General features: G+C 34.8%; 2 protein-coding genes across 4 annotated transcripts; one reads left to right on the forward strand and one right to left on the reverse strand.

Moving 5' to 3' along the window:
• Positions 1 to 1,677: 1,677 nt before the first annotated feature.
• sirt3 (sirtuin 3) lies at positions 1,678 to 8,031 on the reverse strand. The gene is made up of 8 exons (XM_046858104.1): positions 7,813 to 8,031; positions 7,487 to 7,592; positions 5,131 to 5,292; positions 4,770 to 5,002; positions 4,258 to 4,358; positions 3,974 to 4,135; positions 3,320 to 3,532; positions 1,678 to 1,989 (listed from the first exon to the last, which is right to left on the reverse strand). The coding sequence occupies exons 1-8, from the start codon at positions 7,886 to 7,888 to the stop codon at positions 1,966 to 1,968; spliced, it is 1,077 nt and encodes a 358-aa protein (XP_046714060.1). The 5' UTR covers positions 7,889 to 8,031; the 3' UTR covers positions 1,678 to 1,965.
• Positions 8,032 to 8,421: 390 nt separating this feature from the next.
• LOC124391499 (26S proteasome non-ATPase regulatory subunit 13-like) lies at positions 8,422 to 18,830 on the forward strand. Of its 3 annotated transcripts, none has more exons than XM_046858101.1 (14): positions 8,422 to 8,860; positions 9,937 to 10,015; positions 10,095 to 10,129; positions 11,139 to 11,194; positions 11,524 to 11,567; positions 11,649 to 11,735; positions 13,726 to 13,897; positions 14,019 to 14,098; positions 14,207 to 14,332; positions 14,424 to 14,486; positions 14,578 to 14,658; positions 15,202 to 15,244; positions 16,869 to 16,985; positions 17,593 to 18,830. In XM_046858101.1, exons 1-13 carry the CDS (start codon positions 8,760 to 8,762, stop codon positions 16,973 to 16,975), a joined length of 1,074 nt encoding a protein of 357 aa, XP_046714057.1. In that variant the 5' UTR covers positions 8,422 to 8,759; the 3' UTR covers positions 16,976 to 16,985; positions 17,593 to 18,830. The 3 variants fall into 3 exon arrangements, with proteins under 3 accessions (XP_046714057.1, XP_046714058.1, XP_046714056.1); XM_046858102.1 differs by having other exon boundaries at positions 15,202 to 15,229; XM_046858100.1 differs by lacking the exon at positions 15,202 to 15,244.
• Positions 18,831 to 20,402: the final 1,572 nt, after the last annotated feature.

Genomic DNA, 20,402 nt, shown 5'->3' on the forward strand with positions numbered 1-20,402 from the left:
TACTGTGAAGCATGGGGGTGGTAGCATCTTGCTTTGGGGGTGTTTTTCTGCACATGGGACAGGGCAAATGCACTGTATTAGGGAGAGGATGACCGGGGCCATGTATTGCGAGATTTTGGGGAACAACCTCCTTCCCTTAGTTAGAGCATTGAAGATGGGTCGAGGCTGGGTCTTCCAACATGACAATGACCCGAAGCACACAGTCAGGATAACCAAGGAGTGGCTCTGTAAGAAGCATATCAAGGTTCTGGTGTGACCTAGACAGTCTCCAGACCTAAACCCAATAGAGAATCTTTGGAGGGAGCTCAAACTCCGAGTTTCTCAGCGACAGGCCAGAAACCTGACTGATGTAGAAAAGATCTGTGTGGAGGAGTGGGCCAAAATCCCTCCTGCAGTGTGTGCAATCCTGGTGAAAAACTACAGGAAAAGTTAGACCTCTGTAATTGCAAACAAAGGCTACTGTACCAAATATTAACATTGACTTTCTCAGGTGTTCAAATACTTATTTGCAGCTGTATCATACAAATAAATAGTTAAAAAATCATACATTGTGATTTCTGGATTTTTTTTTTTTGATTATGTCTCTCACAGTGGACATTCACCTACGATGACAATTTCAGACCCCTCCATGATTTCTAAGTGGGAGAACTTGCAAAATAGCAGGGTGTTCAAATACTTATTTTCCTCACTGTAGGTACTGATGTACAGTGAAGATGCCGGTGGTACAGTCAGCCTTCCAGTTTATCCCACTGGTGTTCAGTAGGATTGAAGGCAGGCCACTCAGGTTTTTTCACTCAACCGTGTAAACCATATCTTAATAAAGCTTGCTTTATGTGCATGTGCTGGATTGTCATTCTGGAACAGGTCTGGGTCACCTAGTTCAAGTGAAAGAAAAATGTATTGCTTCCACATCCAAAGACACACTATACAATTGTGTGCCTCCAACTTTGAGGTAAAAGTTTGTGGAAGAACCACATATGGCTGGAAAAGTCAGGTGTCCCAATATGTTTGTCCATATAGTGTATTTTCTATCCCCATCTAAAGCTCTTTGATAGGATAATGTACTCTTTTATATTTTGTAAACGCTGTTTTCTGACTAAAAGCCTTAATTCTAAATTAACAAAGCAAACAAATGTGGTGTTATAAATGATTAGACAGCTTAATGAATTGCATTGAAATCAATTAGCTGGAACGCACCAGATTACAACAAAAAAACTGTTGAATGAGTCCATTAATTGCTTTAGACTGTATGCCATAATAATTGTGATCCTGTACGCAATTACATGAACATGGATTTATATTTTTTCTACATGCAAACCAAAAAAACCTTTGCGTTATATAAAAAAATAATTTTATATATATATATATATATATATATATATATATATATATATATATATATATATATATATATATATATATATGCAATATATGCAATGAACCAACAAGTATGTGCCCAATGTACAAATATAGTACACGCCTCTCGTGTCATTTCACAACTTTTTTTTCAACAACTTTTCTTCTTGGAGTGACAGAAGTAGAGCTTCTGTTCAGTTTATTTTGGTTTTTCAGGGCAGTGCTGCAGATTTTGCTGATATTGAGCTTATTTTCTTAGTCCACCCTAAATTTAGGCCACAATTCTGCATTGGAAAGGAAGGCAAAGACAAAGCAACAAGACACCTTTCAAAACTTTAATAATGAAAAGTAGGAATAATTATTTTAAATCACCTGAACTTAATGTCATGTTTAAACATTTTAATTCCCCATTAACTCGGAGGCTTTAAAACAACAATTAAAGCTACAAAGAAAGACTAATGTAGTGAGCTGAGCCTCCAGGTGCTGTCTTCATCACAGTTCAACTCCATCAAGTTTGTTTAAGTGCTACGGGTGACGAGCCAAGACATCACAGCCACAAAATAACTGAGAAGATGCAAGAAATGAAGCTGGTGTCTCATCTCTGGACAGTCATTCCTCTCTCTTCTTTGAAGCCTGCAGAAGAAATGGGAAACACTGTAGGCTCTGTGATGTCCGATAGGTCTCTTTCATTTCTTGCCTTTTTAACACCAAGCAGAGATTTTTCACAGCCACTGTGCTATGCTCTTACACTGATTTGTCCTGAGTGTGGTGAGGCTGAGCCTCCAAATCTAACCCTTGTAAAATGTGTTAATATAATTTTGTATTTCTTAAAGTGCATTGTGCTGTTAGGTCTGTCAAACTGTGCTTAGTGTACACAAATATTAATTACATTTGTAAAAAAACTTACACTTTAATTTATTACATATATGTAATAAATTAACACAACATTATCTCTATCTAACATAACAGGAAGCAAATAACATTCTTTTTCTTCTTCTTCTTCTTCTTCTTCTTATTATTATTATTATATTATTGGCAGTAAACTCATAATAGATAAAAAAAAATTAATTGACTTATGAGCAAATGACTTAAAATGTTTTTATTTTATTTTACTTCCCGTGGCCAGTTTAAGATCTAATATACTGTAATTGTACATATAATTATTTATTTAATTATAAGGATTGGAATTAAATGTAATGACTGTATTAAACACTTTATTTAAAAAACATATTTAAAAAAAAAAATATATATATATACATTTTTTTTTATATGTTTTTTAAACACATTCACACACACACACACACACACACACATACACACATCTTCACTGTTTTTAGTGCAAAATGTTTTATATAATTTGAAAAAACTTGAGTGAAAAGTAGTAGTAAAAGTTTTAATAGTTCTTAATAGACCTTTTTAGCTTTATTGACAGCGGGTATGGACTCCACATGTTTATGTCAAATCTGATGTTATGTACTCTTTCAAATCCATTAGAGTTTTGCCTGAATGTGTGCTTCAATGGAAGGGATACATTTGAAAGAGATCTGAGTTAGCATGTTCAATAATCACAAATTGGCTCAAAAGTAAATAATGAACAAGAAATCCAAAATACTGAATACTGAATATTCAAGGCCTCATTTTATTGGTTCTTAAATTTATTATTTCTAGTTTAAATTATTTTAAATGCAAACTCTGGCTTTTACACTCCATTGTAATATATATATATATATATATATATATATATATATATATATATATATATATATATATATATATATATATGATATAAAGGTTAAAGGTCTGGAAACCTTAATGAGTACTTATAAGAATAGTGTGCACATTAGTATAGTAAATTTGGTATAGTAGATAGTACAGTGCCAATGCGATTTTACTGTGTACATAGCCTGCATACCTGTTCATGTAAATTCACACATATTAACCAATATCATTGAGCATCACTTACCTTCTGACGATCGTCAGCCATAAGAGCCTCCAGCTCAGGCATCCATCCCAAAGCATCTGCGAGTTTCCTCACGCCGCTAACTACATCACCCAGCTCTGCCACGTCACTCTGCCGTGAAGAGCCCCACGCAAAGGGTCCCACTAGTTCACGATTAATAAGGAGGCGAGACACGGAACTTCTCACGGCTCCGGATAAACTGGCAAATGGCTCCACCTTCAGAACACCAGGAGAGAAAAAACAAAACAGTGACATCTGCTGGACAACCTGTAGTTTTATTATTCAGTTGCGCTAAAAAGGATTAAACAGTCAAATTTACAAGGCATATATATATTATACACCCATATTTCCTTCTTATAATCTGAATAACATTTTGTGAATAGTTAAACTAAAATCAGCTTTTGTTGGTGCAAGAGCTGTTGGTCTGACAGTTGCTTTGCTCTAACTTTAGCAGATGACAGATTTTAGATCCATGTTTTTTTTTTTAAGGGAGACTGCAACCTCAAAACATTCTCACTAGAAAAAAAACTTATGTGCTGCAAAAAGATTCACAAGCACCAGCAAAAGTTTTAAAGTAAACTCAGAATTAAAGAGAGTTAATAAAGGTGTATCTCATCTTAGGTAATAAAACATAATAATGACAGAGGTTTTTCACACCTCTAAAGATGTACCCATTACAATCAGCAGGTCTGCCATGGGGAAGTCGGTGAGGTAGAGGAAAAATTGCTGCGGCAGCTCTTCACCGAAAAACACAATGTCAGGCTTAATGATTCCTTTACAATAAGAGCAGTGAGGCACGGTTCCTTCCATTATATCATTCTAGGAAAGGCAAAAAATATCATACTCATCAAACATGATTCAGTATAAAAGAGGAAAGATGTTATTGTTATTTTCTCTTTATTGCATGATCAGTTTTTCTAGTGTGTAAGAATGAAACTCACATGCAGGTCTTCTCCTTGGTATTTTCGACGACAAAGGGTGCATGTGGCTGTCGCAAATGTACCGTGTGCTTCAACTAACTTTTTATCTGGTATTCCTGCCACTAAGAGAGAGAGAGAGAGATACATAATTATTACATAATGTCTGTAATATTCCTCAGAATCAATTAAGTAGATAAATCTATCTATCCTAATCTAGATTTTTATTCATTTATCAAGTATTACATTACCAAACTCCATCTAAAAGAATCTTAATAAAAAACACATTAGAATTTCTCCAAGTGCCATTAGAACTGAAAATGTAGCCATGTCAAAAATGTTGACCTTATAAAGGCACACAAAGTGATTATTAATAAGTGCTGTTTTGTAGAAACGTTTTCCAACCTTGTTAGACATTACATCATATAGTACATGTGCCAATTATTTCACAGCTATTACAACTATTTTGTCTCATTTTCATAAAGGGTGCCAATAATTCTATAGCTGATTGTACATCAGTAATCTAAGAAACTCACTTCTCTCAAGTCCATCGATGTTTTGCGTGTACATCCTGAGCAGCTGGCCTTTGTCATGAAGCAGCCGGATGAAATAGTGTGTCAGACAGGGACGATAATTACCAGGATACAACTCTTTAGCCAAGGCAAAGAAAGGTTTAGGGTTGTGATGGAAATAGTTAATCGCAAATATGGCCTCGGCATAGGGGAGGTTGTACTTTTGGAGGTTGTCATAAAGGCCACTTCCGGGTGATCTGCCAGAGAAGATGGATGGAGGAAATTAGGTTTCGTGTTCGAGATTTTTTTTTTAAATAAAAAAATAAGTCCAGTAATTTTTGGACTTATTAAAAATTTTACAATCGATGCTGCTTCAGATAGTTACCTGAAATCTGGAATTCCACTTGGAGTACTAATCCCTGCTCCAGCTATCACCACAATCCGTTTGTACTCTTTTTCTCGAATTCCTTTTGCAATGTCGTCCAGAGTCATACTCTGTTTTCTGCCACCATGTCCTCCTCCAGAAATCCCTCTCTGAAAGCTTTTCCTACACCACAAACATTGCTATATTAAACATTAATATAAAAGCAAAGCATGACATGTACAGGATACACGTTATGGCCAAATGTTTGTGAACCCCTGACCTTTACACCTCCAGTATCTAACAAAAGTGAGTACACCCCTCACATTTCAGCAACCATTTTATTAAATTGAAAATATTTTAAAGTAGTCAATGTGCAGCTTGTTTAGCAGTACAGATTTTCTGTCCTCTGAAAATAACTCAACATACAGCTGTTATTGTCTAAATAACTGCCAACAAATGTGAGTACACCCTAAGTGAATGTCAAAACTGTGACCAAAGTGTCAATATTTTATGCGAGCACCATTGTTATCTAGCTTTCTTAATCCTTATGGGTAAGGAATTCACCAGAGCTGCACAGGTTGTTGCAGGAATCCTCTTCCACTCCTCCAGAATGACATCACAGAGCTGCTGGATCTGCTGGTTCACACATCCATGTCTTCAGCACCACCCATATTATATCACTTCATTGCTACAAACTGTTTACCTGCTGTTTTTGCACATTTTTTTGACTGCTGCTATCGCTGTTTTGCACAAACCATTTTGTTTACATTTTGTTCAATTACAAGGTACAGTCCTGTACTCAGTTCTCTTTTACACACCGCACTATGTAATATACAGCAGGTTTACTGGCAGTGCTTTTTTGTGTTTTGTGCATTTGTCCTACAATGTCTTGTGTTGTCTTGCACTGTCTGTCTTGCACTGTTTGCACCAGGTTGCACACGATGCACTTTATGTGGTGAGGACACTTACTAGTCCTTAGCTCTGTTTTCTGTGATGTGGCACTATGTTGTTTTATGTAGCACCAGGGTTCTGGAGGAACGATGTTTCATTTCACTGTGTACTGCGTCAGCTATATATTGTTGAAATGACAATAAAAGCTTCTTGACTTGACTAGACACATCATGCTTCTCCACCTTCTGCTTGAGGATGCCCCACAGGTGCTCAATAAGGTTCAGGTCTGGAGACATACTTGGTCACTTAATCACATTCAGCTTCCTCACCACAGCACAGAACTCCCGTTCAGCCCAATTTCTGAAGGAAGGGCATCATGTTCTGCTTCAGAATGTCACAGTACATCAGTAATCTATGTTTCCCCTCAATGAACCACAGGTCCCCAGTTCCAGCAGCACTCATGCAGCCCCAGACCATGATGCTACCACCACCACTATAATTTGATCTTAGTCTTATCAGACCACAGAACATGGTTCCAGTAATTCATGCTCTTGGACAGATTGTCTTCAGCAAACTGCTTGCGGGCTTTCTTTTAAGCTAGCTTCAGAAGAGGCTTTCTTCTGGGATGACGGCCATGCAAAGCGACTTTGCAGTGTGCGGCGTATGGTCTGAGCACTGACAAGAGGACCTTCCTCTTCTGCAACCTCTAAAGCAATGCTAGCAGCGTTCAAGTGTCTGTTTTATGAAGCAAGCTTCTACACCTGATGCACAGCACGAGGACTCAACTTCGTTAATCGACCCTTGCAAGGCCTGTTCGAAGTGGAACCCTTCTTGGAAAACCGCTATTTTGACAATAATGGCTGTATGTTATTTTCAGAGGGCAGTAAATGTATACTCCTATACGACCTGCACATTGACTACTTTAAAGTATATCCAAGTTTAATTCAGGGGGGGTGACCCAAATTATTAGTATAGTCCCTTTCAGAAGATATTTTATTATTATTATTAAAATGGTTTGGTTCCTCCTTGAACTGCTGCTCAACTCTTTGTGTTTGAGTGCTGCAGAATACAACATTTCCCTTTAAGTGGAACTAAAAGGACCAATGATGGCAGTGCAACTGAGTGCCAAGCAAATGCCATTAATACATCATTTTCCAGATTTGGAATGAAAGGATATATGTGTCCTGCACACAGCCCTGACCTCAACCTCAAAGAACACATTTGGAATAAACCAGAACATTGACAGCTCAGCAGGTTTCCTTATGCAACATTTTCAACCAGAGCCAGACCTTTTGGAGACATGACCCAAAATCTAGTAGAAAGCCTTCCAAGAAGAGCGGATATCACATATAACAATTGTTATAACAAAAAAAGAGAATTACATCTGGAATGGGAATATTCAACAAGCACACATGGATGTGATCGTTAAGTATTTACAAACTTTTAGCCATAAAGTGTGCAAAAGATCAAATGTAAAGATACTTACTGACATCCCAAAACACCCGAATATCCATTTCCATTCAGGTCCAGCTTCTGGACACAGACAAACCTCGATGAAATCTTCCTATGGACATAATGTAACCTTGATAAACCTAAGTAAATAAACAAATAACATCATCTCCAAGTAGGATCAAGGGAAGAAGTTAAGATTTAAAGTGCATATTAATGGTGCAAATATTAACGAATTAAAAGTTTTATTAGAATTGATAGCATGTTTTAGACTGCACACGATTATCGTCAAGGTGATGACAATAGTCACTCGTGTATATATAAAGGTTATTACACCCTGTATAGAGTAGAGTATAAATCTACCTTTGCCTGTCAATATTCTTCCCTTACTTTTGACATTGATAGTACAACATCTCGGTAAAATCAACAACGAGATCATACTGTTGGGTTTAACAAGATAATGCTGATAAATACAAATTATTAAACCGTATACACGGAATGAAGACACGTAAACTAACACATAAATATTATATAATATCACTCTGAACCAGCATCAGTGTTATGGTTCATTCTATGACACAAATCGGCAAGCTTTACCATAAAGAATAAAATAAATGCACAGTTAAAACATAGACAGGAACAACAACGACATCAAATTTATTTTACTATTTCAAGACAATATACATTATTTAATCTCATTTAGTATTTATTATACATTATTATATAACAGCATGGAATTTTAATAAATGGAGCAATTCTTTTTATTTCATATTTTCTATGCGCACGTATTATAAGGTTGTAGGTAGATGTGAAACAGTCCGGAACCATATTCATCCGGCGCCATAATCACACATTTATTTTTTATCAAATCATTTAATGATAGGCAAGTAAATAACAAAAAAATATACATAATTCGTTTTTTTATTGTATTCATTCAAAGATTTTTTTTTTTTCACTGAACGACTTCAGCGCGTTTAATAACTTTTATTATGGGACTAACTGGCTGTGTTTCATTCCGAATAGTACAGCACTAAAAATCAAATGTGGTGCTGTTTGGAACAAAGCCCCTGCTACAATTGGTTAGAGGAAGCTCATTTCCAGTGATATGATTGGATAATAGAGTTTACTCATCAGTAATTGGATAGTGATGTTGACTGACAAAATAATAACTAATGACAGAGCAGAAGGCGGGATTTGTTGTGATACTGTGGGGAAAAAAAACGCCGGTGACAGCTGGAGATAGAGAATTACAAACTCATCTCGTACATCACATTCCGGCACCTTGTATTAATGAAACACCGGTTTAAAAAATGAAAGATGTCCCGGGATATCTGGTCCTTCAGCAGAGCACGAGCGCAAGCCCTGAAATGGCGGCTCAGTGGCACGCGCTTGAAGATCTGTACAACAGAAAGTAAGCTTGTGTTTAGCTTGAACAAAATAAATAACGTCACAGTGCAAGCTTTAGCAAGTCATCGGTTCAACTCAGCGTATTTAATATAACATTTAATTTAAACACCCCAAAAAAAAAAAAAAAAAAGGAAAAAAAAGAAAAATCTGATCTGCTTTATACACATGATTATAGTGGTTTACATCATTATATAGGGACTGTCATGAAAATAACGTTTATCCTTTCAATGTTTTTTTATCTGATTAACAGTTGTGTTATTGACCAACTTCTATTTAAAACAAACAAAATTTCTAAAATATAAAACCAATATTTAGAAAGCACATTCAGAAACCTGAGGAACCAAAGACTTGAAGTGTTTTCTGTAGGAGTTCATCCCATCATTTGGGACTTACTTATTAAATTTCTTTGGTTCATTAATGTTTGAGGGTCAATTATTGATGAGCATCTGTCTTTAAATCCCTACTTATTTATTGATTTGCTTGTTTTTTTACTATCATGGTCCTGTTGCATGACCCAATTTCCGAATATTCTGTATAAATTTGAATTCATTATTGTTGCAGTTTTTGTGAGTATCGCAGTTTCTGTAGTTGCCAACAAGCCTAAATAATCAGCCCTCCACCATCATGCCTCATATGAAGTATGAGGGATTGTGATTATTTATATGCAATGTTTGATTTATACCAGACATGGCAATGTGCGTGATGAACAAACATCTTAACCCTGCAACTTTTGCAGTTTATTCAGGGACAGTTTTGCAAACATAAGTCCTGCTTTATATTATTTTTGGAGGAAGGGACTTTTTAAGCTTCCCTTCCATGAAATATATTAACATACAGCGTGACCTACTGGATATTGTGTTTACACAGGTAACATGATGCAGATTTTTCTTTATATAGAAAAAAAGATCAGTGTTATTCAATCACGGGTCATAATGTTATAATGGTATGCCTGGTCTTTGTAATATAAAGTATCTTTACTAGGCAATATAAAGTCACCCTGGCTAAAAGATTAATAAAATAAAACTTTTAGATTTTTTTTTTAATTGAAATGACCATGCTTGTGTTTTAATTACCTATTAGATTGTGGCATCAGTTAACTCTGAAGTTGACTGAGTTTGTGAAAGACCCTTATTTTAATTCCGGAGACACTCTTGTCCAGGTAAGGCTGTGTTTACATGGTGACCAGATATTTTGTTTAATGACTAAGTAAATCACATGTTACTGTTTTTTCTCTGCAGCTCTATGAAAACTTTCTCAGTGATTTTGAGCACAGGTAGGATGATAATATACTGTAGGTAACATCTTTAAAGAGTAGTCCTGTTGTGACTGAATGACACTTATCAGAAAGTTGATTTCCAAACATATATTGTATATACATTGAACAAAACTAAAAATGCAACACTTGTATTTATCCCTATTTTTCATGAGCTGAACTCAAAGATCTAAAACTTTTTTTTATGTACACAAAAGACCTATTTCTCTCAAATATTGTTCACAAATCTGTCTAAATCTGTGTTAGTGAGCAGTTCTCTTTTGCTGAGATAATCCATCCACCTCACAGGTGTGGCATATTAAGATGCTGATTAGACATGATGATTATTGCACAGGTGTGCTTCAGGCTGGCCACAATAAAAGGCCGCTCTAAAATGTGCAGTTTTATCACACAGCACAATGCCACAAATGTAGCAAGTTTTGACGGAGCGTGCAATTGGCAGGCTGACTGCAGGAATGTCCACCAGAGCTGTTGCTTGTGAATTGAATGTCCATTTCTTTACCATAAGCCGTCTCTAAAGGCGTTTCAGAGAATTTGTCAGTACATCCATCTGGCCTCACAACCGCAGATCACGTGTAACCACACCAACCCAGGATCATAACATCCAGCAACTTCGCACAGCCATTGAGGAGGAGTGGACCAACATTCTAAAGGAGATGTGTTGCACTGCATGAGGCAAATGATGGTCACACCAGATACTGACTGGTTTTCGGACCCCCAATATAGTAAAACTGCACATTTTAGAGTGGCCTTTTATTGTGTACATAGAAAAAGTCTCAGATCCTTGAGTTCAGCTCATCAAAAGTGTTGTGTTTATAATTTTGTTCAGTGTGTATGTATATATATATATATATATATAATTATATTTGATAAAAAGGTTGATGATAGACATTATGAATACTGATAATTACATTCTAATAATGTGAAGGTTTTTGTTAGGTTACATAACATCACATGTATTTAATGTTTTACTCATTTCTCATTCCTCTTGTTATTTTTATGTCTTCAGAATAAACCCCCTCTCTCTGGTGGAAATTATTTTGTATGTTATCAGAAAAATCACTGGTGAGTGTAAAGTTTAATAATAAGGTTTTCAAGAAGCATTTTGCATGTAAAATCATCATGGCAATGTTAATTTAATTGATTACATCATTATTTTAAACAAGCTTTATACATTACCCTACTGCTAAAAACAATTCAGTTTGTAGCTTAATAATAATAATGATAATAATTAAATATAATTATTGAATCATTTACATAATGGCAAGGAATTTAGAAGATCTATTACTTTACAATCACACTGCAGGACAGAACATATCTCCACACATGTGTTTTAGAGTTCATTTATGTGCAGCTACTCATATTCACTTATATTCGTGCTTCATCCTCGACAGACCCAAATGATGCAATAACCTTTCTTGAGAAAACCAAAGAAAAGGTAAGAAAGAAATGTATAAATGTTTAATGTCTCAGCAGAAATCTCTGTTTATTTGTGTTTTAAATGTTGATTTGTTGACAGGTGAAGAGCAGTGACCGAGCTGTAATCTTATGCAAAACAACAATTGGGTGTCTGAAATTAGAGATCAATGATCTTACTACAACTAAGGTACGTTATTACAAGAAAGGTTTGAGAAAGAAATAGGGAAACTATTGAATAGACGAAAATTAGATCTTAATACTTTATGACAGGACACATTTGTGAATACTGTAAATTTTTAAGCTACAGGTTGTGGTGTTTACAAGTGTGTTTACACAATAATTGTAAAACTATTTAATGAACTTGCAATATTGCCATTTAATGTATCTGACTAGTTTCCTCATTTCAGGTCTAATTTCAGGGTAAAATACAATTCTGGTTTCAAATAGAAAAAAGGTTTAATTACTATTAGTAGTATTTCACAGTAGTTCAATTTTTTTATTTAATGCTTATATTAGTGTTTTGTACAATATGTACACTATAGTTAGAAATAATGGTTTAAGCTAAAAAAATTTAGGACAAAAGTATAATGTAGCTGAGAAAAACCATCTGGGAAACTGACTTACAATTCGGAAAACTTGTTCATAGAGACTTAAGTAGTAATAATTAACCTATATACAGTATATATTTGTATTACATATATTTTATAAATATTTATATATAATATAAATTGTATAGTTAATGTCTATATTTTTATTTAGTTATTTCATTTTTATAACTTTTATTTATTTATTTATTTATTTTAGTATCAGCACATTATGACAAAATCCTTATATATGCAACCCATGACACTTGCCAGTAAAAACTATTCTGATTTAGTGTATAAAATCAGCTTAGCACTAACAGTATTTAAGATTTTATTATCTCAGTGTACCATTTGTCATAACAGTGTGCTATCAAAACACTAATTAGAAAAACATCTGGCGTAAATATTCAGATGTTACTGAAGGCTGCGATTAGCTGGATCAGATGTTCAATCCTACACACTGAAACTGACCTCGGCAGGTGGGCATCATGCCGGTGCCGGTTGCACTGCTGCCTCACTGTGTCTTCGGTTCGATTCTGAGCTCGAGTTACAAACCTCAGAGGGTTTGTTCTGTGTTCTCTAGTTTCCTTTCACCACCCCAAAAAATAAATGGGTGGGTGGGCTGGCAATGCTAAAATGCACCACGGTGCAAATTATCAGCCATCATTTTTATTCCAGAAATTATTTGTTGCTGGGAAAACATTAGTAATGTAGTGGCACAGCCAAATGCATTGATGAGTTAGTTTTGAGTAAAAGGGTACTTGTATGCACATTAATGTTAAATACACACTTACACTGCTGGGTATGTTTAAGAGGTTTAAAAATCTTTAAAATGTTAAAGATTCAATACAAACCTCTGACCTTAAATAATAAAATAATTTTAAAAAGATTTGATAAAGAAAACATTCAACTGATTTCACTACCTAGGATATCTCAGAAAATATTACTGTGACATTGTTTTAAACACAATACCAATATTATACTGTCAAATTTCCCATTCCTGCCTTGTACATAAAATAGCATGCATGGCCATCTGTGATGGCTCATAGATCTTAAAATCTATTTTACTGAACTAAATTTATTTAATTACAAACTGACTGGAAACAGCTGAGTTGATGTGAAACTTTTTTTTTTAAATGATAGATAAGTGTAAAAACTAGATTTGTTTTAAATAATCAATAAAAAATATAAAATACTACATTACATTCATTTTTTTTCACAAAACTGATCCATATTGTGTATTGACATTCATTCAGGAATCTTGACATTCATTCAGGAATCAGAACATTTTTGTCATATTGCTCACCCCCACAACCTGCTGGTGGTTCTGTTGTTCCTGGCATCGAAAACAAAAATCCATATCAAGCACATGAGATGGATCTCAAAAAGATTTCTACAATCTAACCCTGGTTTTCATTTATGCCTGGATATTTAATAAATGTATTACCGGTAAACAACCAGACACTTGCACAATTTTCCCAAGTTGTCAGGCAGATTATATGGGATTCAGGAGGGGTGCTGATAGATTTACAGTGTTTTTGCATATATGAGCCTGCGTTTCCACTCATTGATTTAGTGTGTCATTGTTTACAGAAACTGATAGAGGAAGTGGAGGAGATGCTAAATAATTTGCCTGGTGTAACATCAGTCCACGGGCGTTTCTATGATTTGTCCAGCAAGTATTATCGATTTGTGGGAAACCACGCGCTGTACTACAAGGATGCGCTGCGATATTTAGGCTGCGTAGATATAAAAGATTTATCTGGTAAGTCATGTAAGTATTTTTGCGTTGCAGAGATCAACCTGATGTTTGGCATTAATTGGTATATGACCTTTGAATTCACTGTAAACAATTTTACCTCACGATCTCTATTTTACATTTTCAGAGACCGACAAACAGGAGAGAGCATTTACACTGGGGCTCGCGGGACTGCTCGGCGAAGGAGTGTATAATTTTGGAGAACTCGTAAGTCCCTTCTGCATTCTCACTATGTTTCTGTTCCACAGAGAACATTTGTTCTTGCTGATTTTTTTACAATGATCATTGTATAAAGTACACTGTTGTTTTTTTTAGCTCATGCATCCAGTGTTGGAGTCTTTAAGAAACACAGACAAGCAGTGGCTTATAGATACACTGTATGCTTTTAACAGTGGCAACGTCATCAAGTTCCAGGCTTTAAAGACAGCCTGGGGTCAGCAGGTCAGCAAGGTTACATTTTCAGCTCGTTACTAAGAGCAGTGGTGTGCTCCTGTTCTGCAAAAGTAATAAAGAGGCACCTTTTACATTGCAGCCAGATCTTGCAACTCATGAGATCAAACTGATGCAGAAGATACAGCTACTCTGTGTAATGGAGGTAATTTTGGGTTTAATAAAATCCATGTTTGAATTTTAACATATTGTATTAAGAAAATGCGCTTACTTTTTATTTTTTTTTCTGCTTTCAGATGACTTTTACACGGCCCACCAATAACAGACAGCTCTCATTCCAAGAAATTGCACAGAGTGCCCAAATCCCAGTAAATGAGGTGATCTGTGGTCAGACACAAAACATCCCAAAATGCATGCATGAATAGATTTTAAAAATGTATGACCTGTGTGGCTTCAATCACAGTTGATGCACTAAACTAAATTGATGTTTATGAATTCTACAGTCAAATTCAAACCACAATTTTAAGATGAATTGACACATTTTTAGTAATCTTCTAGCAAATTGCAGAACAGTATTTAAACTGAAGATAACCTTGAACCTGACCTTTAATATTTTAGTTTATATCTTTTTTTTGGATAAGTATTTAAAGAATAGCAGAACTTAGCAGGATTTGAAAGGATGATAGTTAGCAGGCACTTAGTAGTACACCAACTACTGCTGACATTTATCTCCATTAAGACTCTTTTATTACCCTGCAGGCTTACTGGGCTCACAAAACACACTAATCATATTAGAAACTTAAAGAAAATGTGTTTTTTTGTCAGATGTTATGTAATGCTATTATATTTATATATATCAGATATAACTCTTATGTACTCTGTCTTATTCCTTTCATGTGTGTGAATGAGACGGAGGGCAGTGGAGTGATGCGGTTGCAGGGAGAAGAGGTGAAGAAGGTGGAGGTAACTGGGGTCAACAGTGCAAAGTAATGGAGAGTGTGTTAGAGAAGTGAAGAAAAGAGTGCAGGCAGGGTGGAGTGGGTGGAGAAGAGTGGCTGGAGTGATTTGTGATAGTAGGGTATCTGCAAGAGTGAAAGGGAAAGTTTATAGGACTGTGGTGAGACCTGCGATGTTGTATGGATTAGAGACAGTGACATTGAGTAAAAGACAGAAGGTGGAGCTGGAGGTAGCAGAGCTGAAGATGTTGAGGGATTTGTTGGGAGTAACGAGGATGAACAGGATTAGAAATTAGTTTATTAGAGGGACAGCGCATGTAGGACGTTTTGGAGACAAGGTGAGGGAGGTGCGATTGGGATGGTTTGGACATGTGCAGAGGATGGACATGGGGTATATCAGCAGAAGAATGCTATGAAGAATGCAGGTAGTTGGTTTGAAAGAGGCAGATGTAGAGGTCAGAGTAGTATGGAGACCGATGATCCGCTGTGGCGACCCCTAATGGAAGCAGCCGAAAGAAGAAGAATATATCAGATATAACTCTTAAACTAAGCATTAAGATATTTTAAGCATTGTAAGTCTGGCGTGTAAACTATAAGCTGTACTGTAGATGGTCATTTTTTTAAATACAACATAATGTTTTTTGTTTATTATTCAGTTGTCAATTCTTATAGAAAGTCTTGAAATGACTTCTATGATAGTAGCTCTAAAATGTAAATAGACTGCAAGGTAAATTACATCATATTAGGGCTGAAATGATTCCTCAGGTAACTCGAGTAATTGGAATACAAAAAAATAATCGAGGCAAATTTTTGGGAAAAACACAAGGAGAAGATTCGAGCCAAAGAAAATGTCAGTTTCATCATTGAAACTTTGAAAGAAATAATTTAACTTATTTATTTACAATGAAAACACTGTACAGTGTGTTTACCTTTTTTTTTAGAATAATTGTAAATACATTTATTTATGTATTTGTATGTAAATGTAAATTTGTCTAAAACGGAAACAAATTACTTGTTCATTTTAAGAGACCCGCCTTATTTTATTAATTACTTCTTATCCGATTAATCAATGGAATAATCAGTAGAATACTCAATTCCTAAAATAATCGATAGCTGCAGCCCTAGAGCATGTTAATAAATGAATCATATACATTTTTCTTGTTCTAATATATTCTTTCTATAGTGTAGCTTACATTGGGAGTTTTATGATGGATTATAAATAATATCTAAGAATTATTATAAATTAATAAAATTGTATAGTTATTTAGCAAAGAACACCATGATAAATGTTCGTTTATAATTTGTGGAAGGAGTTTTTAGAGTGAGTGCTTTAACATTTTTAATTAATAAAAAAAAAAAACTTGTTTCATAAACATTGATTGACAAATGCTGTAAATCTATTTCAAATATACAATGTGTCATTGTTTAATATATGAAAATGTAATCATTGGCAAACGTGGTGAAAGTGTAATAAAAATTTACGGATGTGCTGTTATTGGAAAATACTCCAGGATGGTAATATATTCCCTGTTTCATGTCAGGTGACTTCACACCACCTCTTCATTGATTCTTTTCCTATAATGGCATTTTATTCTTTAGTGAAGGTGCATGTGGTTCGATCGTGTGTGCAGGTGGAGCTGCTCATAATGAAAGCACTCTCAGTTGGATTGATAAAAGGCAGCATCGACGAAGTGGATCAAACTGTTCAGATGACATGGGTTCAGCCAAGAGTACTTGATTTACAACAGGTGCTACACCACTTTCTATTTATTTTAACATTTATCTGTAACATAGGATTTTTAAATATACTATATATATATAAATATATGGACACCTGACTATCACCGCTACATGTGCCCATTTCATAAACCACAGATATCAACATAGAGTTTGTCCCGTTTTGCTTTTATAATAACAATAATAATAATAATAATCCACTCTCTTAGCAAGGCTTACCATTAGATTTTGGAGCGTGGCTTCAGGGATTTGTGTTCATTCAGTCAGATCAGTGAGAAGGCATGGTGTGCAGATTCATTTTATCCCAAAGGTGTTTGGTAAGGGTTGAGGTCAGGACTCTGTTCAGGACACTCAGGAATTCTCATACTAACCATGGAAAACCATGAGGTTATCGTTGTATATGCCTTGTCCATAGGGCCATTGTCATGCTGGAACAGGTTTGTTTCAATGAAGCCAAATTATAATGTTACTGCAATCAGATGCATTGTATATAAGCGTTTGCTTCCAAATTTGTGCCAGCATCTTGGGAAAGAATGACATATTGCATGATGGTTAGGCCTTCCACATATATTTCGTCAAATATGAGTTTATATGAAGAGCTAATTTTGTTTCTCTTAGATTAAGGGCATGAACGATCGTCTGGACTTGTGGTGTAAAGATGTGAAGAACATGGCGGTGTTACTGGAACAGCAAGCCCAGGACATCCTCACTTAACACAGCATACCATTCCTATCAGCACTGAGTCTCGTCACATTTCTTTTTCTGTGTTTACTTTTCACATTGACAATAATGACTTTTATTTTCGCACTTAATATGAGCATATATTTTCTGTTAGTTCCTGTACTATTTAAATGTAGCATTTTTTTATGTTGCTTTTTCTGGATGCATTTGAATGCTAGAATAGCACCTGACTTAAATGTCGATGTATTTATCATTCCTGCAAATGCAATTTCAGTCCATAATGAGAAATATTTAATTTTAAATAAAATTAAAAAATTCGTCCATACTCATTTTCATCAAGATAAAATATAATATAGCTTGGAGTACAATATAACTGTTCTTGCTGTTCGAGGTTTTGAAATAAAATATAAACCTGCTTTATGGAAACATAAGTCTTAAATATACTGTGCATATTTAAAGCTTGTCCAATTTGATTTCCATATAGTGATTTAAATATTTATTTGTCTGTTGCTGTGCAAAACAAGATTAATCTGCAGCTAATTGTAAATAACTCAAATATATTTCAGGGTTAAAAAAATAAATGGATCAGTTAAGCTGACCAGAATTTGGACTACTAATATACAGATGGGTGAAAAATGAAGGGAAGAAACAGCTGTTATGCTGTGAGGGGAGGTCATTTATTTATTTTACTGGAATGATTTATCTTACTTCAAAAAGTGTATCAAGGCTAAAGTTTCTGTCTGAATGTCCTTATCTTTTGATGAACTATGTTTGTCGTTTCGGGTGTGGTTTTTTACCTAGATGCTTTCTCCCCATTCACAGTGCTCACTGAATGCTAATATAAAGATTAGAATAATGTACATTATGTGTAATGCTCTTTACGCTCACCAGCTCTCAACCTATTGAACAACTGGAGATTATTGGAGGATCAGCGTTCATCACTCCGGAAATATGTGGAATCTACATCAGGTGGTTTTGATACTGTTCTGGTGGCTCATGGTGGTTAAACCACTTATACACCAACGAAATGTTGTTTTTTCTTTTCTCATCCGTTTGAAAATGTACTTTTTCAGCCTCGTATTGTACACGCTCTGTATTAGTGACTCAAATCAAACTTGTAACCTGAAGGTCTGTGTATCATATTTGAAACAAGAATAAAACTTGATATTCGATTATGAATTAGTATGATTATGATTTCCGCAAGTATCTATAGTAGAAATCTAGCTGTAAGAAAATGAAGGTCTTGATGGTACTATGGTACTTAAAGTAACTAATCAATGAATTCTAATAAATCATTGAACTGCGTTATGCACCTATAATGTGAATGATGTTTGTTTACCTAAACCAAAACTTTTGTGACACACACAAAACCTTAAACGTTCTACATAATGATTAGATTATAAAGAACAGTCAAATTCAGAATATTTTGCACCATTTTTGAAGTGAAAAAAATATCCTTCAAATATTTAGCACTTTATTAAAAAGCACCTTTTTATGAACGCTTTATAAGTCGAACCAGAAGCTATTATAAAACATTTTTTTAAACAACTTTGATGATTCTTTTGCTTGAATATGAGGAAACATACAGGGAAGATATAATGAAATTTAATTTGTGTGGGTGCCAATAGTTTTGAAACCACCGTTCTGCAGGGGAAAATTTCTCTTATATGTGTTCAACCTTATATGTGGTCAAAAGAATGAGAAAGAGAACATTCAAACAACAACAGGTTGAAATATTTTCTTTGTTTTCCAGAAAACATTTGAAATTTATTCAATATTGTGACAATAAATACATCATCTTTATGAGTTCCTGGTCAAAATATACCTCTCTGCATGTGGTATTTCTCATATATTAGTTTTTGCCCATCACCAATAATTTACATTAAACAAACATATTAAACATATCTGCTATAAAAATATTTAAGGACTGGGGAAGATTGGCAGTAGAATTACAGTTTGCTATTTGTCAATTATGTAATGGTGAGTTGAATATTTGTAAAAATATATTTTGATGAATTTGGCCCTGTGAGCAGTGATCTGTGTACAAACTATATGCCAGAATATATCTAGTCTGTATATGTCTTATTCACTACGTATATTAAGCGAATTATTAGTTTTTTTATGTTGGCAATATTGTTGTGGTGAAACTGGTGTTGCTCCATCAGTCGATGTGACCTTTGTTGCGTTTGACTCTGTGACCTCTGGGGACATTTGCAGTTGTAGGTTATTTCTGCACCAAAAAAAAAGAAAAAAGAAAAATACAGTTTTAAAGTGGTGTTGCTATGTTACAGTGAGTAAAATAGCATGGTTTGCCATTTTTTTGCTGCATTGTGTATGTTTAAGATATTTTTGCATTTACATTTGTTACACAACCGAAATAATGATAAATATCTTTATTTCAGCGTATGGATGAGCAAATAAATGGCTCATTTATTCTCTTATTGTTTTCCTTAATGACTAAATTTTCTCTACTTTATTGCCATTTTTTCTAATCGTTTAAAAGAATACAAATGACTTTTTCTGAACAAATATAGAATACCAAATAAGTTTATAACGTGCCAAAATAAACAAATAGCAGCATTAATGAACTGTTATTGTTGTTTAGTGTTCATAGATTGATGAGGTTACTTTTAAGTGTTAAACATGTTGAAAAGTGTAATACTATGTTCACATTCTGGCTGTGTAGATGCTGCATGCTTGTCTTTCCCTTTAAGAGCAAGGACAAGAGGAGCATCAGTGGGGGAGGG

The sequence above is a fragment of the Silurus meridionalis genome, chromosome 9, assembly GCF_014805685.1.
Source record: "Silurus meridionalis isolate SWU-2019-XX chromosome 9, ASM1480568v1, whole genome shotgun sequence".
NCBI lineage: Eukaryota > Metazoa > Chordata > Actinopteri > Siluriformes > Siluridae > Silurus > Silurus meridionalis.